The sequence below is a fragment of the Martes martes genome, assembly GCF_963455335.1.
Source record: "Martes martes genome assembly, chromosome: 1".
Taxonomy (NCBI): Eukaryota; Metazoa; Chordata; class Mammalia; order Carnivora; family Mustelidae; genus Martes; species Martes martes.
Window position 1 is genome coordinate 58239689 of NC_137888.1, and position 16931 is coordinate 58256619.

Below are 16931 nucleotides of genomic sequence, written 5' to 3' on the forward strand. Positions count from 1 at the left end.
AAACTATGAATCCTCAATGTTATTGAATTTTTAACTAATGTTCACAAGTGCATTTTTTAATAAATCTGACTTACCTTTATCATACCTGATATTATTATATAAATTCCTTTGGGCTCATCACCTTCTTCAAATATATCATTTCCACAATCAAATGTTACAACTTTGGCTCTTTCCTTAAAAATATCACCAAATATACAGGACATAAACACTATATTAGCAGTGGTTGGGGATGTTGAGGTTTACATCTTAATAAAAGTTCTTACATTTTAATATATCAATCAGTAAGATCCAACTTATTGTGTTAGTGATAAATTTGTAAGAGAAAATAGGAATTATGAATATCAAAGAGAAGAAGGTGGATATCCATAGATCTTTATAACTTCAGATGGGATGTTTATGCATGGAGTTTTAAGCTGGAGAGTATCACAGTCTTTATTAAAAAAATCATTTGTTGGTCCATTATAGATGGTATTACCAGAAAATAAAAATATTACCTGAATGAAGCGTATATGGTCTTTGTCTTTGTCTAGCCATGGAATATGGTAGAGTGCTTCTTCAATAGTAAGGGGCTTGATAACAGGTAGGAAATCAAGTATCTCTCTTTTTTTGGCCATTATTAACTAAAACCACAAAATTTAAGAAAGAAGATGAACAAAACTGGTGTTCACAGAATGCTTAAGAAATTATGACTTGGTACTCTTTCTTTTACTTGCTCTTCTGAGATTTTTGTTCTTCTATGGAAACCTTCAACTTCTCCCCACTGATAACATTTTTCTGTTATCATCATTCTGAAGTCATAGATTAAATATTTAAAGTAAACTTTTTTTTAACTGAATTATAGCACATAAACAAAAAGTGCACAGATTATAAATATCCACCCAAAGAACACTTACAATGTGAAAAGATCTTGGTAACCAGCACCCAGACTAAGAAATAAAACATTTACTACACCTAAAATCCTTATATTCTCTTCTAGTCATTTTGTCTATCTAAAGATAACCTCTTTTATCAGAGTTTAACTTTGTTTGGTTTTGAGACTTATCTGCATGAAATCAACAAGTATGTACTTGTTTGTGTCTCGTTTCATTTGTTCAGTAGTATGTTTCTGAGATTCACCTCTAATATTGGAGGGAGCAGAAGTTTATTCTTGTCATTTTCATTGTTGTAGAGGATTATGTTATATGAATATACCACAGTTTTGTCTACTTTTGATCAACATTTGGAGTGTGCCAGCTTTGGCCTTTTGTAATGCTGCTGTATTTGTTTGCTGTACATATGTATACATTTCTGTGGATATATGGTTCTGTAATCTAATTGCTAGGTCATATGTGTATTTTCACATTTAGTAGATTCTGCCTAACAATTCCAAAGTGATTGCGTTAAATTACACTCTTACTCTAATATTCCAGTTCCACATCATTGCCTATAGCTAATATTGTCAGCTAAAAAAAATTAAGTATTCTGATGGTTGTGTATTGGTATTTTGCTTGGTTTTAATTTGTGTTAAGTTTATGACAATGAAATTTAGTACCTTTTGTTATGTATTAGTTATTTGAATATCCTCTGTTATGAGCTGTCTACTCAATGTGCATGACTCCTTTTATCATCTCTTTCAGTTCTAGTGGTAATAAACTCCTTTCACTTTTGTTTATCTGGGACTGTCTTAATTTCTCTTTCATTTCTGCAGGACAGTTTTGTTGGATATAGGATTTTTGGTTGATAGGTTTTTTTCTCTTTTAGCATTTCGAATATATCAGTTAACTTCCTTCTGGTCTCCAAAGTATCTGATAAGAAATCTGATAATAATCTTATTAAGGATTGCTTATGTGGGATGAGTTACTTCTTTATTGTTGATTTCAAAATTTTCCTTTTGTCTTTTGACAGTTTGATTACAATGTGTCTTGTCGTGGGTCTCTTTCAGGTCATCCTACTTGGAATTTATTGAACTTCTTGGATATTAATATTTATGTATTTCATCTAAGTTGGGAAGTTTTCACCCATTACTTCTTCAAATATTCTCTCTCTGTCTCTCACCTTGTGGAATTTCCACAGTGCACATGTTGGTCCACTTGATTGGATCTCACGGGTCCCTTAGATTTTGTCACTTTTCACAGACCTTTTTATTTCTGTTCCTCAAATAGGATAATTTCCATTGTTTTATCTTTAAGGTTACTGATCTTTCTGCCTGCTTCAAATACACCTTTCAGTTCTTGCCACATAGATGTTATATATTTTATGTTAGGTTCACACTTAAGGGTTTAGAGTTTTTAATTAATACTGTGAATAGAATATTTTTCTACATTTTCTTTAGTTGAGGAAGAATTTTGAATGTCAGTATTATTTCTGAATACCCTATGATTTACCTTATTAATCCTACATATTTTAATTTATTTTCCTAGGATTTTAAAGAATCAACATATAATAACACTTTTCATCTTTCCAAAATTTTATCTCTCAATTTCCTTTCTTTCTTTTCTTCACCTGGCTAAGACTTCCAGCAAGGTACTCAATATTTGGAGAGGCACTGTTCATTTTCCTTTTGGTCCTGACTTTAGTTGGAATACTTATATTTTACCATTTAGTACAATGTTTCTTTTAAATTTTAAATAGAAACTCTTTATTCAGTTAAGGATGCTACTTCTCTTATTAGTCACATGAGAGTTTTTAAAAATATTTTGAGTAATAAATTTTGTCAATTTTTTTTCTTTTTCTTCAAATTTTTAATCTCTTAATAAGTTATATAGCTATTTTGAGAGCTAAAACATTTTTAGTCATAGTATACTAAACTTTAAATATACCACCAGATTTAATTAGCTACCATTATGTTTAAAAGTTTTGTATATATATTCACAAGCATAATAGCTTTTGGTTTTTTTCTCATACCATTCCCAATCTGGAGAGTAAATTTTGTACTTACAGAATTAGCTGTGACCCTCTATTTTTTTTATATGTCATGGTACCATTTAAATAACTTAAAGAAAATGTAGTGAATTTTACCATATAATTGAATGTTCTTATAAATTATGGGAGTCTATTGGAAAAGTTATTTCAGTGGTGTAGATAGTTCCTAGAAAGATACTGATTTCCACTGTAGTCTAGGATGAGAAATAGTTTCATCATACCAATGGTTTGGGAGAAAAGCATAGAAAGAGATGGTCTCTCACTGTGCCAAGAAAGGGAAAGAGAAATTGAGCATTGGAGATCAGGAAGGAAATGCTCTATGGTAGATGCTTTTCTTTAGACAATTATTTTAAGTTAGACAATTATTTTAAGTTAGAGATATTTGTATCTCAGAGATGGCCTATCCTGGAAAATCAGAAGTAGGTTTGAAGATCATGAACAACTATATATCAAATAAGTATATTTGCTTTAAAAATCTGCTACCTTACCTTATTAATTTCGGAGCCTTCAATTTTATGAATAATACCTTTTGACCTAAAAACCTTAACAATTTCTCTAGCCAAATTGAGCATGACATTAATCTCCTCCTTTGTTTTCATAGTAACAGCAATTTCTGGGTGATCATACTCTAAGTAGCCTGAAAAATAATATTTTCAGATAAAATAAGAATATTATTTAAATATTTCATGTGGACAATAAGCTAGTATTTCCACTCTAAATCCATGGAATACAACCCTCAACACAGATAAATGTATATCTTCCTGATGAGGCATCTGCAATCAATCATAATTCACCAGTGGCTGCAGAGTTCTGCTTGCTATTTTCTTGTCAGCTTATAGTTAAGCCCATGAAGAAGGACAGACAACCCTAGTCCTAGGATTAACAATTATACTGACATACCTGTGTAGGACACTGAAAGGCTCTTCTGGGCTCTAGGTCTGGAGTTTATGTTCTACTTTTCTATTCTGTTTGAATTACGATTTTGGACTTCAAACAGTGCCTTAGGTATGGCTTCTGATTAAGTCTTCACATTCATCTTTGGTTATTGTCCACCCAACATTCCTGAGCATCTAGAGGACTCATCTATGCTCTTCTGCCTGTCTTATCTGGATTCCTGAATGACCATGAGAGTTGCTTTCACTTAGATTCTACATTTTGGCGTTTCCTTTGTGATGGCTTCTTGTCTCACTTGACAACTATCTGCCATGCAAAATCTCTCAAGTCTTGGTCAATTCTCAGATTTGCTGTGTCATTTTCCTGCCCACTACCTGGTACCAAACCCCCTTCTCCTCCCACATGAACTCTATGCTATAGGAGTGTGTCTGTTCCACTCCCAGGATTTACCCTGTACTAGGAGCATGACATGGCTTGACTCAGAGAAGAAGCTATTGCCATATTTCGGCATAGAGGCTCCCAGCAGTCATATCAGAGATCTGTGAGACTCTTTTCTGATTTCAGCTTATAAATCCTAAATCCTCAGATGGTAGCTCTGTGGCAAGTGAAGGGGAAAAAATAACTTTTTTTCCTTGTATTGCTCAGGATGGTGTGTGTACTTTTGGTTTGGAAGAAAAAAGAATTTATAAGGTGATAATAATATGTATAAACATGCAATGTTAATGTGTTTAGTAAGAAATTGAAAGGTCTTTATTGAGGTATAAGGCAGGAAAAACAAGTGTGGAGAGGTAATATTACACGAAACCCATCCAAACCAAAGATATGATATTGTTGAAGTTATATACTTTATTATTAGTAATAAAGGGGTTTCCTCAAATATCAGTTTAGTTATCAAAATAATTGCCTCTCTGAAGTAAAGATAATAAGGGATGGTTGTGCTTAATCTTTAGGGTAAAGGGTACATACCCAGCTCTTTCATAGCATGTCCTGTATTCTTCATTATCCTTCTTAATAACATCTATAAAATAAAAGAAGATTTATCCCCCTGGAGAACAAGCTGTTATAAAATATCTTTATATTTGCAACTGATGAATTTTTTTTTTTTACTTAACTAATAACTTTAAAGAAAACATGTGATGCAGAAATTTTCAGGGATTAGAATTCAATTTTGTGCAATAAATTTTATGTTTCTCCAGCAAGTTGGTGAAGAGAATAAAAAGTGGCATTACCAGGTTGATTTTGAGAACCCCAAAGGCAAGTCATATTTTTTTCTTTTTCCTTAAAGTAACCTGCTTTAGGGTACTATTGATCCTGAAAAACACAAGCACAGTTGATGCTTTCCTCTTCTACTTTGGGGCCACAGGGAAAGCTTTCAATCTTAAATTAGGTAGAAGGTTTGGCCGAACATTGTTAGAACAAAAATAAGCACTAAAGCTGGACATTTCAGAGATTCAGTTCCTCTTGTTTTTCCTACTGTGTATCCTCAAATTCCAGTGCTAAATATCTGTTTCCAGGTAAGAACAGGTAACAAAATTTAGGAAAAGAGTTTTAAAATTACAGGTGGTGAAGAAAGGAAAGATACTGCTTTTTGTGTTCTACTACATAACACATGTTCAATTTTTCTCAACTATAGAGCTTTGGGTATATTACTTGACATTCATATGTTCCACATTGCCTTGAAAGGTAAGTATTTCACATAGTTGACAAACTTGTGAGAACAACCACCTCAGTCAAAAATGTGAAAATCCAGAACTTAGGCCCTAGAATTCTCTATGCTGTTTACTAGCCATGTGACTGAGCATAATCATTCAATCTCTCTTGGCTTTTTTTTTTTGCTCTTTCTCTGTGTAATGAAGAAATTAGACAAAGTTTCCTTCTAGATGAGCTATTCTTAGTTTTTCCATTTAGCAGATCCCCATTATTTGCTTCTTTTACTGTAGGAAAATCAAGCAGGGAGAGAGGAAGGGAGCCTTCGGGAATTATGAGGAGTCTCCCTTTGCTTAACACTACCATTATGTCTCATCTTCCAATATTTCCTATTTAGTGCACCTGTTGTTGACAGATCCTGGAATTTGCATCAGGAGGGAGCTGATGACCACTGCACATACGTTTCATGTGCCCCAAAAGGTGGCTTGCAAAAGCCTCGTGATTTGCTACTGTGGCACAGACAATTCAGTAACAGACAATTCAGCTTCTGAATAATACATATGTAGACTAGTTTGAGTTTTTACAGAAATTACTTAGCAAATTGTGTCAAAGACCACATCTACATATATAGACAGAGGACATAATGGGTGGGGGCAACTGAGAGATTGGAGGAATAAACCCTTACCTTACTAATGAAAGCTTTTCTCACCTGTTTAACCTGCTTAGAACTTGAAATCTGATCAATTATAGTCATTATATCTTCTTCACCTTGGACATATCCTTTTAGTATAGCATATTTCAAAGACAGCTGGTGACTCATCTTTTGATCTATTATTTGCAGCAACTTTGGGGTTATGAGCTGGAAAAAATGGAACTACTATTTACTATAAATTGTACACATTTAGTTAGTTATATATTGATTAGTTTAACTAAAGTAGATAATATTAAGAAATAACATGTTTTCAACAGTAACTATAGTAACCTGTCAAGGTTATTTTATTCATGGTAATTTTATAACTTCATGACCAGAGAGATTTCCCTATAATTAATAATGCTGGACACCTATGTGAAGTTATGAATTTACTCTTTACTTATGTCCCCGATAGAGCATTGAATAGTACTTCCAACTGGTTTAAATTCTTGGAAAACAATGCAATTAATCTTCTGGGCTTGTCATAAATGTGCATAAAGTACTGCCACTTTTACCTGTGAAATCTTCTACTAACCTTCTTACCAGAAGGTTTATTTGGAAGTTAGAACCCACCACAACTATACTTCTTGTTTGACCCCACCATTAATTTCTCATTGTTTCTTTGCTGAGGTTTAACTTTCCAGATTATCTGTTACCACTCTGCAGTCCTTTAACTTCCCCAGAGTTGGCTGTTTCCCGTGTTTTCCCGTCTATGCTCCATAATCTTCATACTCTCCCCTCCGACCAACTGCCATTAATCCTCAAAGCACTAATTTATGCTCATCCTTCAAGATTCAGTTTAAGCATCACCTAATAAAAGACATCTTTTTAAAAAAGCTCGCTAGCCATTTTTGTACATACTCTGTTTTGCACTTACCTTACAATGTAACATTGGAACATCTAGATGACACAGTCATTTTCCTTCCACAAGTTCTCTAGAGTGTATCTAATTTGTCTTCAAGTTCCAGGGCCTACCATTTGATATAAGTTAAGGGTTCAGAATTTCCTGAATACCTAAACAAAATTTTCTAGGTGGTTTACTAGTTTCTTCACTTAAAATATTTGGTAGACCCCGTATATCCTCCAATCAGAAAGAATTAACTAGTCCCTGGAATACACTTGGCTTGTCTTCCTTAGGTCAAATTGCACACTAGCATTACTTGCAGTCTTATTTAATACTAAAATGGGAAAAGCTACTAGTTGCTTCCTTTTAGACCTTAGCAAAAGTATTTTTTAAGCATATGTAAGAAAGCTCTAAATGTACAGATTCTAATCTGTTTTATCTCTAGATGAACCGTGTCTCATTTAGGTTTGTACCTCTCACAGTGCTTAAATGTGCATGTGTCTTGTTTTTACATGAATAGAGTGAGCCAGTGAGAGAGAGGGGATGTATACCTGTTCCATATATATACTTCACATGCCTTATGATGGAGTGAGTCCCATGTCATTGAAATAATTGTATAGACAATAAATAATATCATGCTTGTTATAGGAAGATGATTAGACAAATAAGGTTATTTTTGATGCTGTGATTTTATGTTACTATGAATTTATGAAATATTAAATGCATAATTTTGGGGTTCTTAATATGTATGAATTTATACTATTTGCTTTGTCACTATGAATGGTGTGCATGGTTATTTTGTTGATTTCCAGGTTTTATATCAGGTATCTATAAAAATAAATATTACTTTGGGGTTAATTTATACTTACATTACTATGGAATTTTTTATGTGCTCTCTATTCAAAGAAAAAGCTATACTGAGTATTTCTATACTTTCATGTACTAAATAAATTGCAAATACAATTTGGATATTCATAAAATAATATGTTATAAAATTTAATTTGTGGAAGGGTTATAAAATTTAAAACATAAACATCATCTCAATAAAACGTGGAAATCATAAAACTAGTAAACTGATCTTCGTCCATATTTCATGAAGCAGTCAGTAGAAATTTGAAATGGAATGATTTAATAGTTCTTTACCTTCAAAATACGTAGTAGGCGAAGAAATCTCACAATTTTTATAAAGATTACTGTTAGAATAAAATCAAGAGTATAAGTAATAGAATTTGTCTCAATAAGAATTATGTCTATGATGCCAACTAATGTAATTGCTGACTCGAACAGGTTCCAGGCCTGTAAAAAATATTCTTTTCTCATTGCAGCCATCTGTTGATTAAAAAAAAATACATTATCTTGTTTTTCCTCATTGCAGCCATCTGTTGATTAAAAAAAAATACATTATCTTGTTTTTGCTTTTACTGTAATGTTTTCCACAATAACTGAAACATCGCTAGTTAGATTCTTTTCTGATCTACCTTAAGATTACTTGTCTGAAATACTAGTAAGGAAGCATATTAATTTAAAATTCAAACGGTTGAAATATTAAAGCATAGCTAAGAGAGTGGGACGTATTAAAGATGATTGTGGATGCTAGTCTGGGAAATCGGGTTTTCAGTGGAATTCTGAGAGAAAAGTAGGTTTAGAGAAGATAAATTTTTTAGAATGTGCTGTTTGAGATGTTTGTATAGCATTTTGTTGGAGAGATCCAGTCATCAGTTGTCTATATGATCAGAGGTTCTTGGTAAGATCTGAGCTGGGAATGTGAATTTGGAAGTTATTAGACTATAAATGGTAGATGATGCCAGGGAAGTGAAAGAGATAGCATGGCCTATCAAGCTCTTTATTCTTTATGTCCATGTCTCGTTTTCCATACCCTCCACACAAATCTACCATCTCTCTAATATCCATGCTGACCAATCCATCCCAAGCTCCAGTCACTGGGAGTTATGTCCCTTGTGCATGCAATGGTATTGCTTCTAGCTTTTCCTTTGTTTTTGTCCGTCATGTTATATACTCATATTCTCAGTCTTCACTTTTTGGTCTATATAACACAATACTATTATCAGTTTGTTGGGGTACCTTTCTTCATTTTACAACTACCTTTATATTAGATTTAAAAATCAAATCATGAATGCTTTTCAGGCATGAAGGGATATCTATCACTCTACCTATCTCTATCTAGTATTAAAAAAATTGAAATGAACACTATCCTGCTAAATTTATGAACACTGTCAATACCTTTGAAACTCCCTTTGACACACACCATTTTAAAATTTATGTTTACAAATACAAAATCAGTCCTTAAAGTATGGATGTTTTCTACTGAGTTGCCTTAAAAATTTTCCTTTAAAAATTAAAGTTTGGGAAGTGAGAAAGAATTTCATACACTCTTTTAGAAAATTGTGTGTAGTTAGTGTTGGAAAATGAAGTTACAGATTCTCTCTGTGAGACATATAACATATTCACACATACACAGATACACACACACCACAATTTTGGATTACCTTAAATAGGGACTCCACGATATAAAATGCAAGAAAAGAGTAGTTAGAGTATCTTAATTCCTGGTCATAGATATCACTTAAGTTAGGTATCCAAGAAATTATAATAGGAAACATATTCATTAGTATCACAAGATATCCAATATACTCAAATTCATCCATAAATACAATTTTATGGAATAAACGAAGAATGCAATGTCTACAAAAAAAAAAGAGTTTTATCTAGTAAAATAATTGCACTGAATGACTTTCATTATATGTTCAGTTCTGTTCTAATCATCTATAGTACACAGCCCAGCTTAGTTCTGGGTAGGTGCAATTGCTACCTAACACTTTCTGGCATCTCCCTTCAGATATTGTCCTTTTAATTTCCTCCTCTGCTAGATGTCTTGAGGCTTGTTTCCCCTCTTCTTTCCCCCATCTTCCTCAAATCTCATCCATTTTTAGTTTTTTTTTTTAAAAGATTTTATTTATTTATTTGACAGACAGAGATCACAAGTAGGCAGAGAGGCAGACAGAGAGAGAGGAGGCAGCAGGCCCCCCGCTGAGCAGAGAGCCCGATGCGGGGCTCGATCCCAGGACCCTGAGATCATGACCTGAGCTGAAGGCAGAGGCTTAACCCACTGAGCCACCTAGGTGCCCCATCATCCATTTTTAGTTTTAATAGAAATACTTTGGTCACGAGATGGGAATAATTCAAATTAGAAATATTAAAAAATAATAATAAACAAAGGGAATTCCTTCCACCTGCCAGACATGATTACTATTAACAGTTTGAATATTAGTCCAATCTTTTTTCTTATGTAATCATTATCTGTAAACACAAAAATTTTATCATACATATCATTCTAAACTTTTTTTCTTTTTCTTAACAATGTATCATAAGCATCTTTCCTTGTTGAGGCATAAAATCTGTAAAAAAAAAAAAAAAAGTCCCAGGATGTGTGGTAATGAAACAGTATGAATCCACATTTTATCAAAATTTATTTATCAAAATATTTAAATCAAATATTAAATCAAATCAATGGAACTCCTAAATGTGAAACAGGAAACCATCAAAATCCTAGAGGAGAACATAAGCAGCAACCTCTGTGACCTGGGCTGCAGACACATCTCTGGAGGCAAGGGAACAAAAGCAAAAATGAACTATTGGTACTTCATCATGATAAAAATTCTGCACAGCAAAGGAAACAGTCAATAAAACTAAAAGGCAGCCTACAGAATGGGAGATATGCCATTTGCAAATGACATATCTGTTGAAGGGTTAAAATCCAAAATCTATAAAGATCTTATCAAACTCAACACCCCCAAAATTAATAATCCAGTTAAGAAATGGGCAGAATATCCAACTTCTGTATCAATGTGGACAGAACTGGAGGAGATTATGATCAGTGAAATAAGTCAAGCAGAGAGAGTCAATTATCATATGGTTTCACTTACTTATGGAGCATAAGGAATAACACGGAGGACCTGAGGAGAAGGAAAGGAAAAGTAAATTGGGTAAATTGGAGGGGGAGGTGAAGCATGAGAAACTGTGGACTCTGAGAAACAAACTGAGGGTTTTGGAGGGGAGAGGTGTGGGAGGATGAGTGGGCCTGGTAGTGGGTATTAAGGAGGGCACATACTGCATGGAGCACTGGATGTGGTGCATAAACAATGAATCTTGGAACACTGAAAAAATAAAATTAAGTAAAAAAAAGTGATCACATACACATTAAAAAAAAAGAAATGGGCAGAAGATATGAAAAGATATTTTTTCAAAGAAGGTATCAGATGGCTAACAGACATATGAAAAGATGCTTAACATCACTCATCGTCAGGGAAATACAAATCAGGAAACAATAGATATTGGGAAGGATGCAGGATTTGGAGAAAGGAGAACCCTCCTGCACTGTTGATGGAAATGCAAACTGGTGTAGCCACTCTGGAAAACGGTAAGGAGTTTCCTCAGAAAGCTAAAAATAGAACTACCCTATCATCCAGCAATTACACTACTAGATACTTGCCCAAAAGATACAAAAATAGAGATTTGAATGGACATATCCACCCCAATGTTTATAACACCATTATCAACAGTAGCCAAACTATGAAATGAGCCCAAATGTCCATTAGCTGATAAAGAAGATGTGGTACATGTGTGTATCCACACACACACACAATCATGGAAATCATGGAATATTACTCAGCCATCAAAAAGAATGAAATCTTGACATTTGCAATGACATGGATGGAGCTAAAGTGTATTATGCTAAGCAAAATAAGTCAGTCAGAGAAAGAGAAATGCCATATGATTTCACTCAATATGGAATCGCAAGAATGCTATCATGGAGTTTATCTCCCATATTTTCTTCTGTGAGTTTTCAGGTTTCAGGTCTTACTTTACTCCATTTCAAATTGATTTTTGTTTATAATGTAAGATAGTGGTCTAGTTTCATTATTTTGCATGTGGCTGTCCAGTTTTCTCAACATCATTTACTGAAGAGACTCTCCTTTACCCACTGTATATCATTAGCTCCTTTGTCATAAATTAATTGATTATATACTCATGAGTTTATTCCTGGGCTCTCTATTCTGTCCTATTGATCTATGTGTCTGTTTTTACGCCAATACCATACTATTTGTTTATTACAGCTTTTAAAAAAATTTTTTAAATTATTTATTTATTTATTTTTAGAAGATTTTATTTATTTATTTGTCAGAGAGAGAAAGAGAGCGAGCGAGCACAGTCAGACAGAGCAGCAGGCAGATGCAGAGGGAGAAGCAGACTCCCTGCCAAGCAAGGAGCCTGACGTGGGACTCGATCCCAGGACGCTGGGATCATGACCTGAGCCGAAGACAGTGGCTTAACCAACTGAGCCACCCAGGCATCCCTACAGCTTTTTTTTTTTTTTAAGGTTTTATTTATTTATTTGTCAGAGAGAGAGTACACACAAGCAGGCAGAGAGGCAGGCAGAGGCAGCGAGAGAAGCAGGCTCCCTGCTGAGCAAGGAGCCCGATGTGGGACTGGATCCCAGGACCCTGGGATCATGACCCCAGCCGAAGGCAGCGGCTTAACCAACTGAGCCACCCAGGCGTCCTAACCCTACCGCTTTTTAATATAGTTTAAAATCAAGAATTGTGATACCTCCAGTTTTTTTTTTTTTTTTCCTCAAGATTGTCTTGGCGATTTAGGATCTTTTCTGATTCCATACAAGCATTAGGATTTTTTAAAACTTTTGTAAAAAATGTTAATTGGAATTTTGGTAAGGATTACATTGAATCTATAGATTGTTTTGAGTAGTATGGCCATCTTAACAAGATTAATTCTTCCAATTCATGAGCATAAGATATCTTTCCATTTATTTGTATCTTCTTTAATTTCTTTCATCAATGTCTTATAGTAATCAGTGTATAGGTCTTTTGCCTCCTTGGTTAAATTTATTCCTAGGTATTTTGTTCATTTTGATACAGTTATAAATGGGATTTTCTTAATTCCTTTTTGTTATTAGTGTATAGAAATGCTACTGATATTTATATATTGATTTTGTATGCTGTAACTTTACTGAATTTGTTTATTAGTTCTAACATTTGTGTGTGTGTGTGTGTGTGTGTGTGTGTGTGTGTGGAGTTCTTAGGGTTTTCTGCAAAAGATGTCAGTTTTACTCATTTCTTTCTGATTTGGATGACTTTTTTCTTGCTTAATTACTCTGGCTAGGACTTCCAATACTAAGTTTAATAAAAATGATGAGAGTGGGCCTCCTTATCTTGCTCCTGATCTTAGAGAAAAAGCTTTCAGCCTTCAGCTTTTCACTGTTGAATATGATGTTAGCTGTGTGATTGTCAACTATGGCCTTTGTTGATGTATACCACTTCTTTACCCAGTTTGTTGACAGTCATAATTTATATTTACCCCTTTTTGTCTTGTGCATCCATTATTGTAGCTATATTTGTTTTTTTAAAATACTTTTGACTTTTAACCTTTATGCTAGATTTTTACGCGATTTGTCCACCATTGTTACAATATTAGAGTGGCCTGAATTTTATCAGATATTTATCTTTACCAGTGAGATTTATATTTTCATATGTTTTTCTGTTACTGATAGGGGGATGTCCTCTGGATGGCAACCACAAAAGCCAGGGTGCCAAACTCTTGCACAAGTTCATTTCCGGGAGACAGTGTCCTTGCAAACTCATTAAGAACTGTTTCATTGTCTATTCTAGTCTTTTGGATCTTGTGGACATAAGCCCAGTTATCTCTCAGAGCAGATGTTTTGGGGACCTATCTCTTAAGTGGAAGTCTCAAAAGTTGGGGCACTAGATGTTGGGTCCAAACCCTTTACTTCTCATGGAGAAGCTGGGAACCATGAGTTCCCTTATGACCGCATGCCTCAATGCCAGAGGGTTAGTTTTATGCTGAGAGTGTGTCTCAGCCTTTACTACATGTTTCAATGTAGGTATTTTCTCATTAGCCTGATGTGTAAGAATCACTCAGCTACTTTCTGGCTTTTTTTGAGAGGGAAGTGGTCCATATGTGGCTGTGGATTTGGTATGTTGATGGAAGGAGTTAAGTTCAGGAGCCTCCTATGTCACTATCTTAAACTAGAATACAGACTGCTTTTCCTGATTTCTTTCAGCAATAAAGTCATATCTGGCACAGCATTGCACTTGATGTTACCTTTTTCTTTCCTACCAGACATTTATTTACTTACTTATTTATTTATTTATTTATAGGTTTCTTTTTTTTTTGATTTTTTAAAAATTGTATTATGTTAGTCACCATACAGTACACCATTAGTTTTTTTTTTCTTTATTTTTTTAATTAAATTTTTTTATTTATTTTCAGCGTAACAGTATTCATTGTTTTTTCACCACACCCAGTGCTCCATGCAATCTGTGCCCTCCCTAATACCCACCACCTGGTTCCCCCACCCTCCCACCCCGCCCCTTCAAAACCCTCGGGTTGTTTTTCAGAGTCCATAGTCTCTCATGGTTCACCTCCCCTTCCACTTTCCCTCAACTCCCTTCTCCTCTCCCTCTACCCTTGTCCTCTATATTATTTGTTATGCTCCACCAATAAGTGAAACCATATGATACTTGACTTTCTCTGTTTGACTTATTTCACTCAGCATAATCTCTTCCAGTCCTGTCCATGTTGCTACAAAAGTTGGGTATTCGTCCTTTCTGATGGAGGCATAATACTCCATAGTGTATATGGACCACATCTTCCTTATCCATTCATCCGTTGAAGGGCATCTTGGTTCTTTCCACAGTTTGGCGACCGTGGCCATTGCTGCTATAAACATTGGGGTACAGATGGCCCTTCTTTTCACTACATCTGTATCTTTGGGGTAAATACCCAGCAGTGCAATTGCAGGGTCATAGGGAAGCTCTATTTTTAATTTCCTGAGGAATCTCCACACTGTTCTCCAAAGTGGCTGCACCAGCTTGCATTCCCACCAACAGTGTAAGAGGGTTCCCCTTTCTCCACATCCTCTCCAACACACGTTGTTTCCTGTCTTGCTAATTTTGGCCATTCTAACTGGTGTAAGGTGGTATCTCAATGTGGTTTTGATTTGAATCTCCCTGATGGCTAGTGATGATGAACATTTTTTCATGTGTCTGGTAGCCATTTGTATGTCTTCATTGGAGAAGTGTCTGTTCATATCTTCTGCCCATTTTTTTAATATGATTATCTGTTTTGTGTGTATTGAGTTTGAGGAGTTCTTTATAGATCTTGGATATCAACCTTTTATCTGTACTGTCATTTGCAAATATCTTCTCCCATTCTGTGGGTTGCCTCTTTGTTTTGATGACTGTTTCTTTTGCTATGCAGAAGCTTTTGATCTTGATGAAGTCCCAAAAGTTCATATTTGCCTTTGTTTCCTTTGCCTTTGGAGACATATCTTGAAAGAAGTTGCTGTGGCTGATATCAAAGAGGTTACTCCCTATGTTCTCCTCGAGGATTCTGATGGATTCCTGTCTCACGTTGAGGTCTTTTATCCATTTTGAGTTTATCTTTGTGTACGGTGTAAGAGAATGGTCAAGTTTCATTCTTCTACATATAGCTGTCCAGTTTTCCCAGCACCATTTATTGAAGAGACTGTCTTTTTTCCACTGGATATTTGATGTAGTGTTCCATGGTTTTTACCCCAAAGACGCAGATGTAGTGAAAAGAAGGGCCATATGCACCTCAATGTTCCTAGCAGCAGTGTCCACAATAGCCAAAATGTGGAAAGAGCCAAGATGCCCTTCAACAGATGAATGGATAAAGTTGATGTTACCTTTTGCTTCAATTTATAGGTGACTAGAATTTGACTTGTTTATGCCAGATAGATGAATTAAAAGGGATATTGTGGGGATTACTCTCAATTCCTTTAAATCTTTAAGGTTGGTGTTAATTTCCTTACGCTTGGAATACTATATTACCTCTTATGACTATTTTGGCCAGGGTTCCGCATGGTCACTTGGACCTTCCTGCCATAATACTATTTATTCTATAGGTTAGCAAGACAATGTGAATGTTCAGCTACACACTGACTATATCCATCCCATATATACACTTGGAGATTTAGAGAAATAACCACACAGTGGACTTGGTGGATTATTAGGAAGCAGATTGGTCAGAGACTTAGCCTAAAAGCTTCCTCTCTAATTTGAGAACTGTGATAGCATTTCAAGCCTTCGGTCTTTTGTTTGTTTGTTTGCTTATTTATATTCCCCCCAAAGTCTTTTTAAACGTCTCAGTATTCTCTTTTTTCCCCACTTAAAAGTAACTTTTTTAGTAAAGTGACTAAAGGTCCATCTGAGAAAAGATTGAGGGAATATTTATCCTATGTGTTTGTGGCGTTGTTGTAGACCTTTCCCAAGGGCTCTGGTTCTGAGAACTGACTTAGATATAAGGAAAGGGTGGGGAATCACGATCTTCCTTTGCAGTAGTTGACCTCATCCCTTTGCTGACCAGTTCTCTATTTTTAGAAAAGTCAAATAAAATGTAGTTAACTATTTGTCTACAGTGTCATTTGACACAAATTATTTGTTACCCATACCCAGGCCAAGGTACCCTGACTGCTATTCCAGGTTTGCTGTTCACAAAATAAAGTATGCCCACCTTGCTTTTGACATTTGAGTGCTGCCACCAGTCTTCTGCCATTCCCAAATCCTTTTGATACTAGTAAGACTAGTTCCATGGCAACCTCAACTACTGTCAACCATGTTCTTGCTGAGAGCATCCATCACCGAGTTTCTCAGTGTTGCCTTGTGAAAGTAAACATCCTGTGGTCCTTCCCAGGGGGGCAAAGTGATGGGTCCTTCATTCTCTTATAATAATTTTGGTAAATATTCCAGTTTTTATCATCTGTACTTCACTTATTGTAGGTTTTTGCCCTGGTCAAGCTTCAAAGAACAATCCCAAGAGATTAACTGTACTGGTTCCAAGTGTCCTTAACAGAATGTTGAACCTCGAATCATGGAT

At 35.0% G+C, this 16931-nt stretch overlaps 1 protein-coding gene across 1 annotated transcript in view; it reads right to left on the reverse strand.

The window, feature by feature from the left end:
* The window catches only part of SLC9C1 (solute carrier family 9 member C1), a gene marked incomplete at both ends in the record, with an annotated part of 74360 nt that overhangs the window by 12203 nt on the left and 45226 nt on the right, over window positions 1-16931 (reverse strand). The window contains 7 exons of the mRNA XM_080826807.1: window positions 75-173; window positions 495-620; window positions 3390-3538; window positions 4762-4813; window positions 6152-6301; window positions 8121-8306; window positions 9485-9680. Coding sequence (XP_080682933.1) covers window positions 75-173; window positions 495-620; window positions 3390-3538; window positions 4762-4813; window positions 6152-6301; window positions 8121-8306; window positions 9485-9680 — 958 coding nt within the window. The remainder of the gene's footprint in view (window positions 1-74; window positions 174-494; window positions 621-3389; window positions 3539-4761; window positions 4814-6151; window positions 6302-8120; window positions 8307-9484; window positions 9681-16931) is intronic.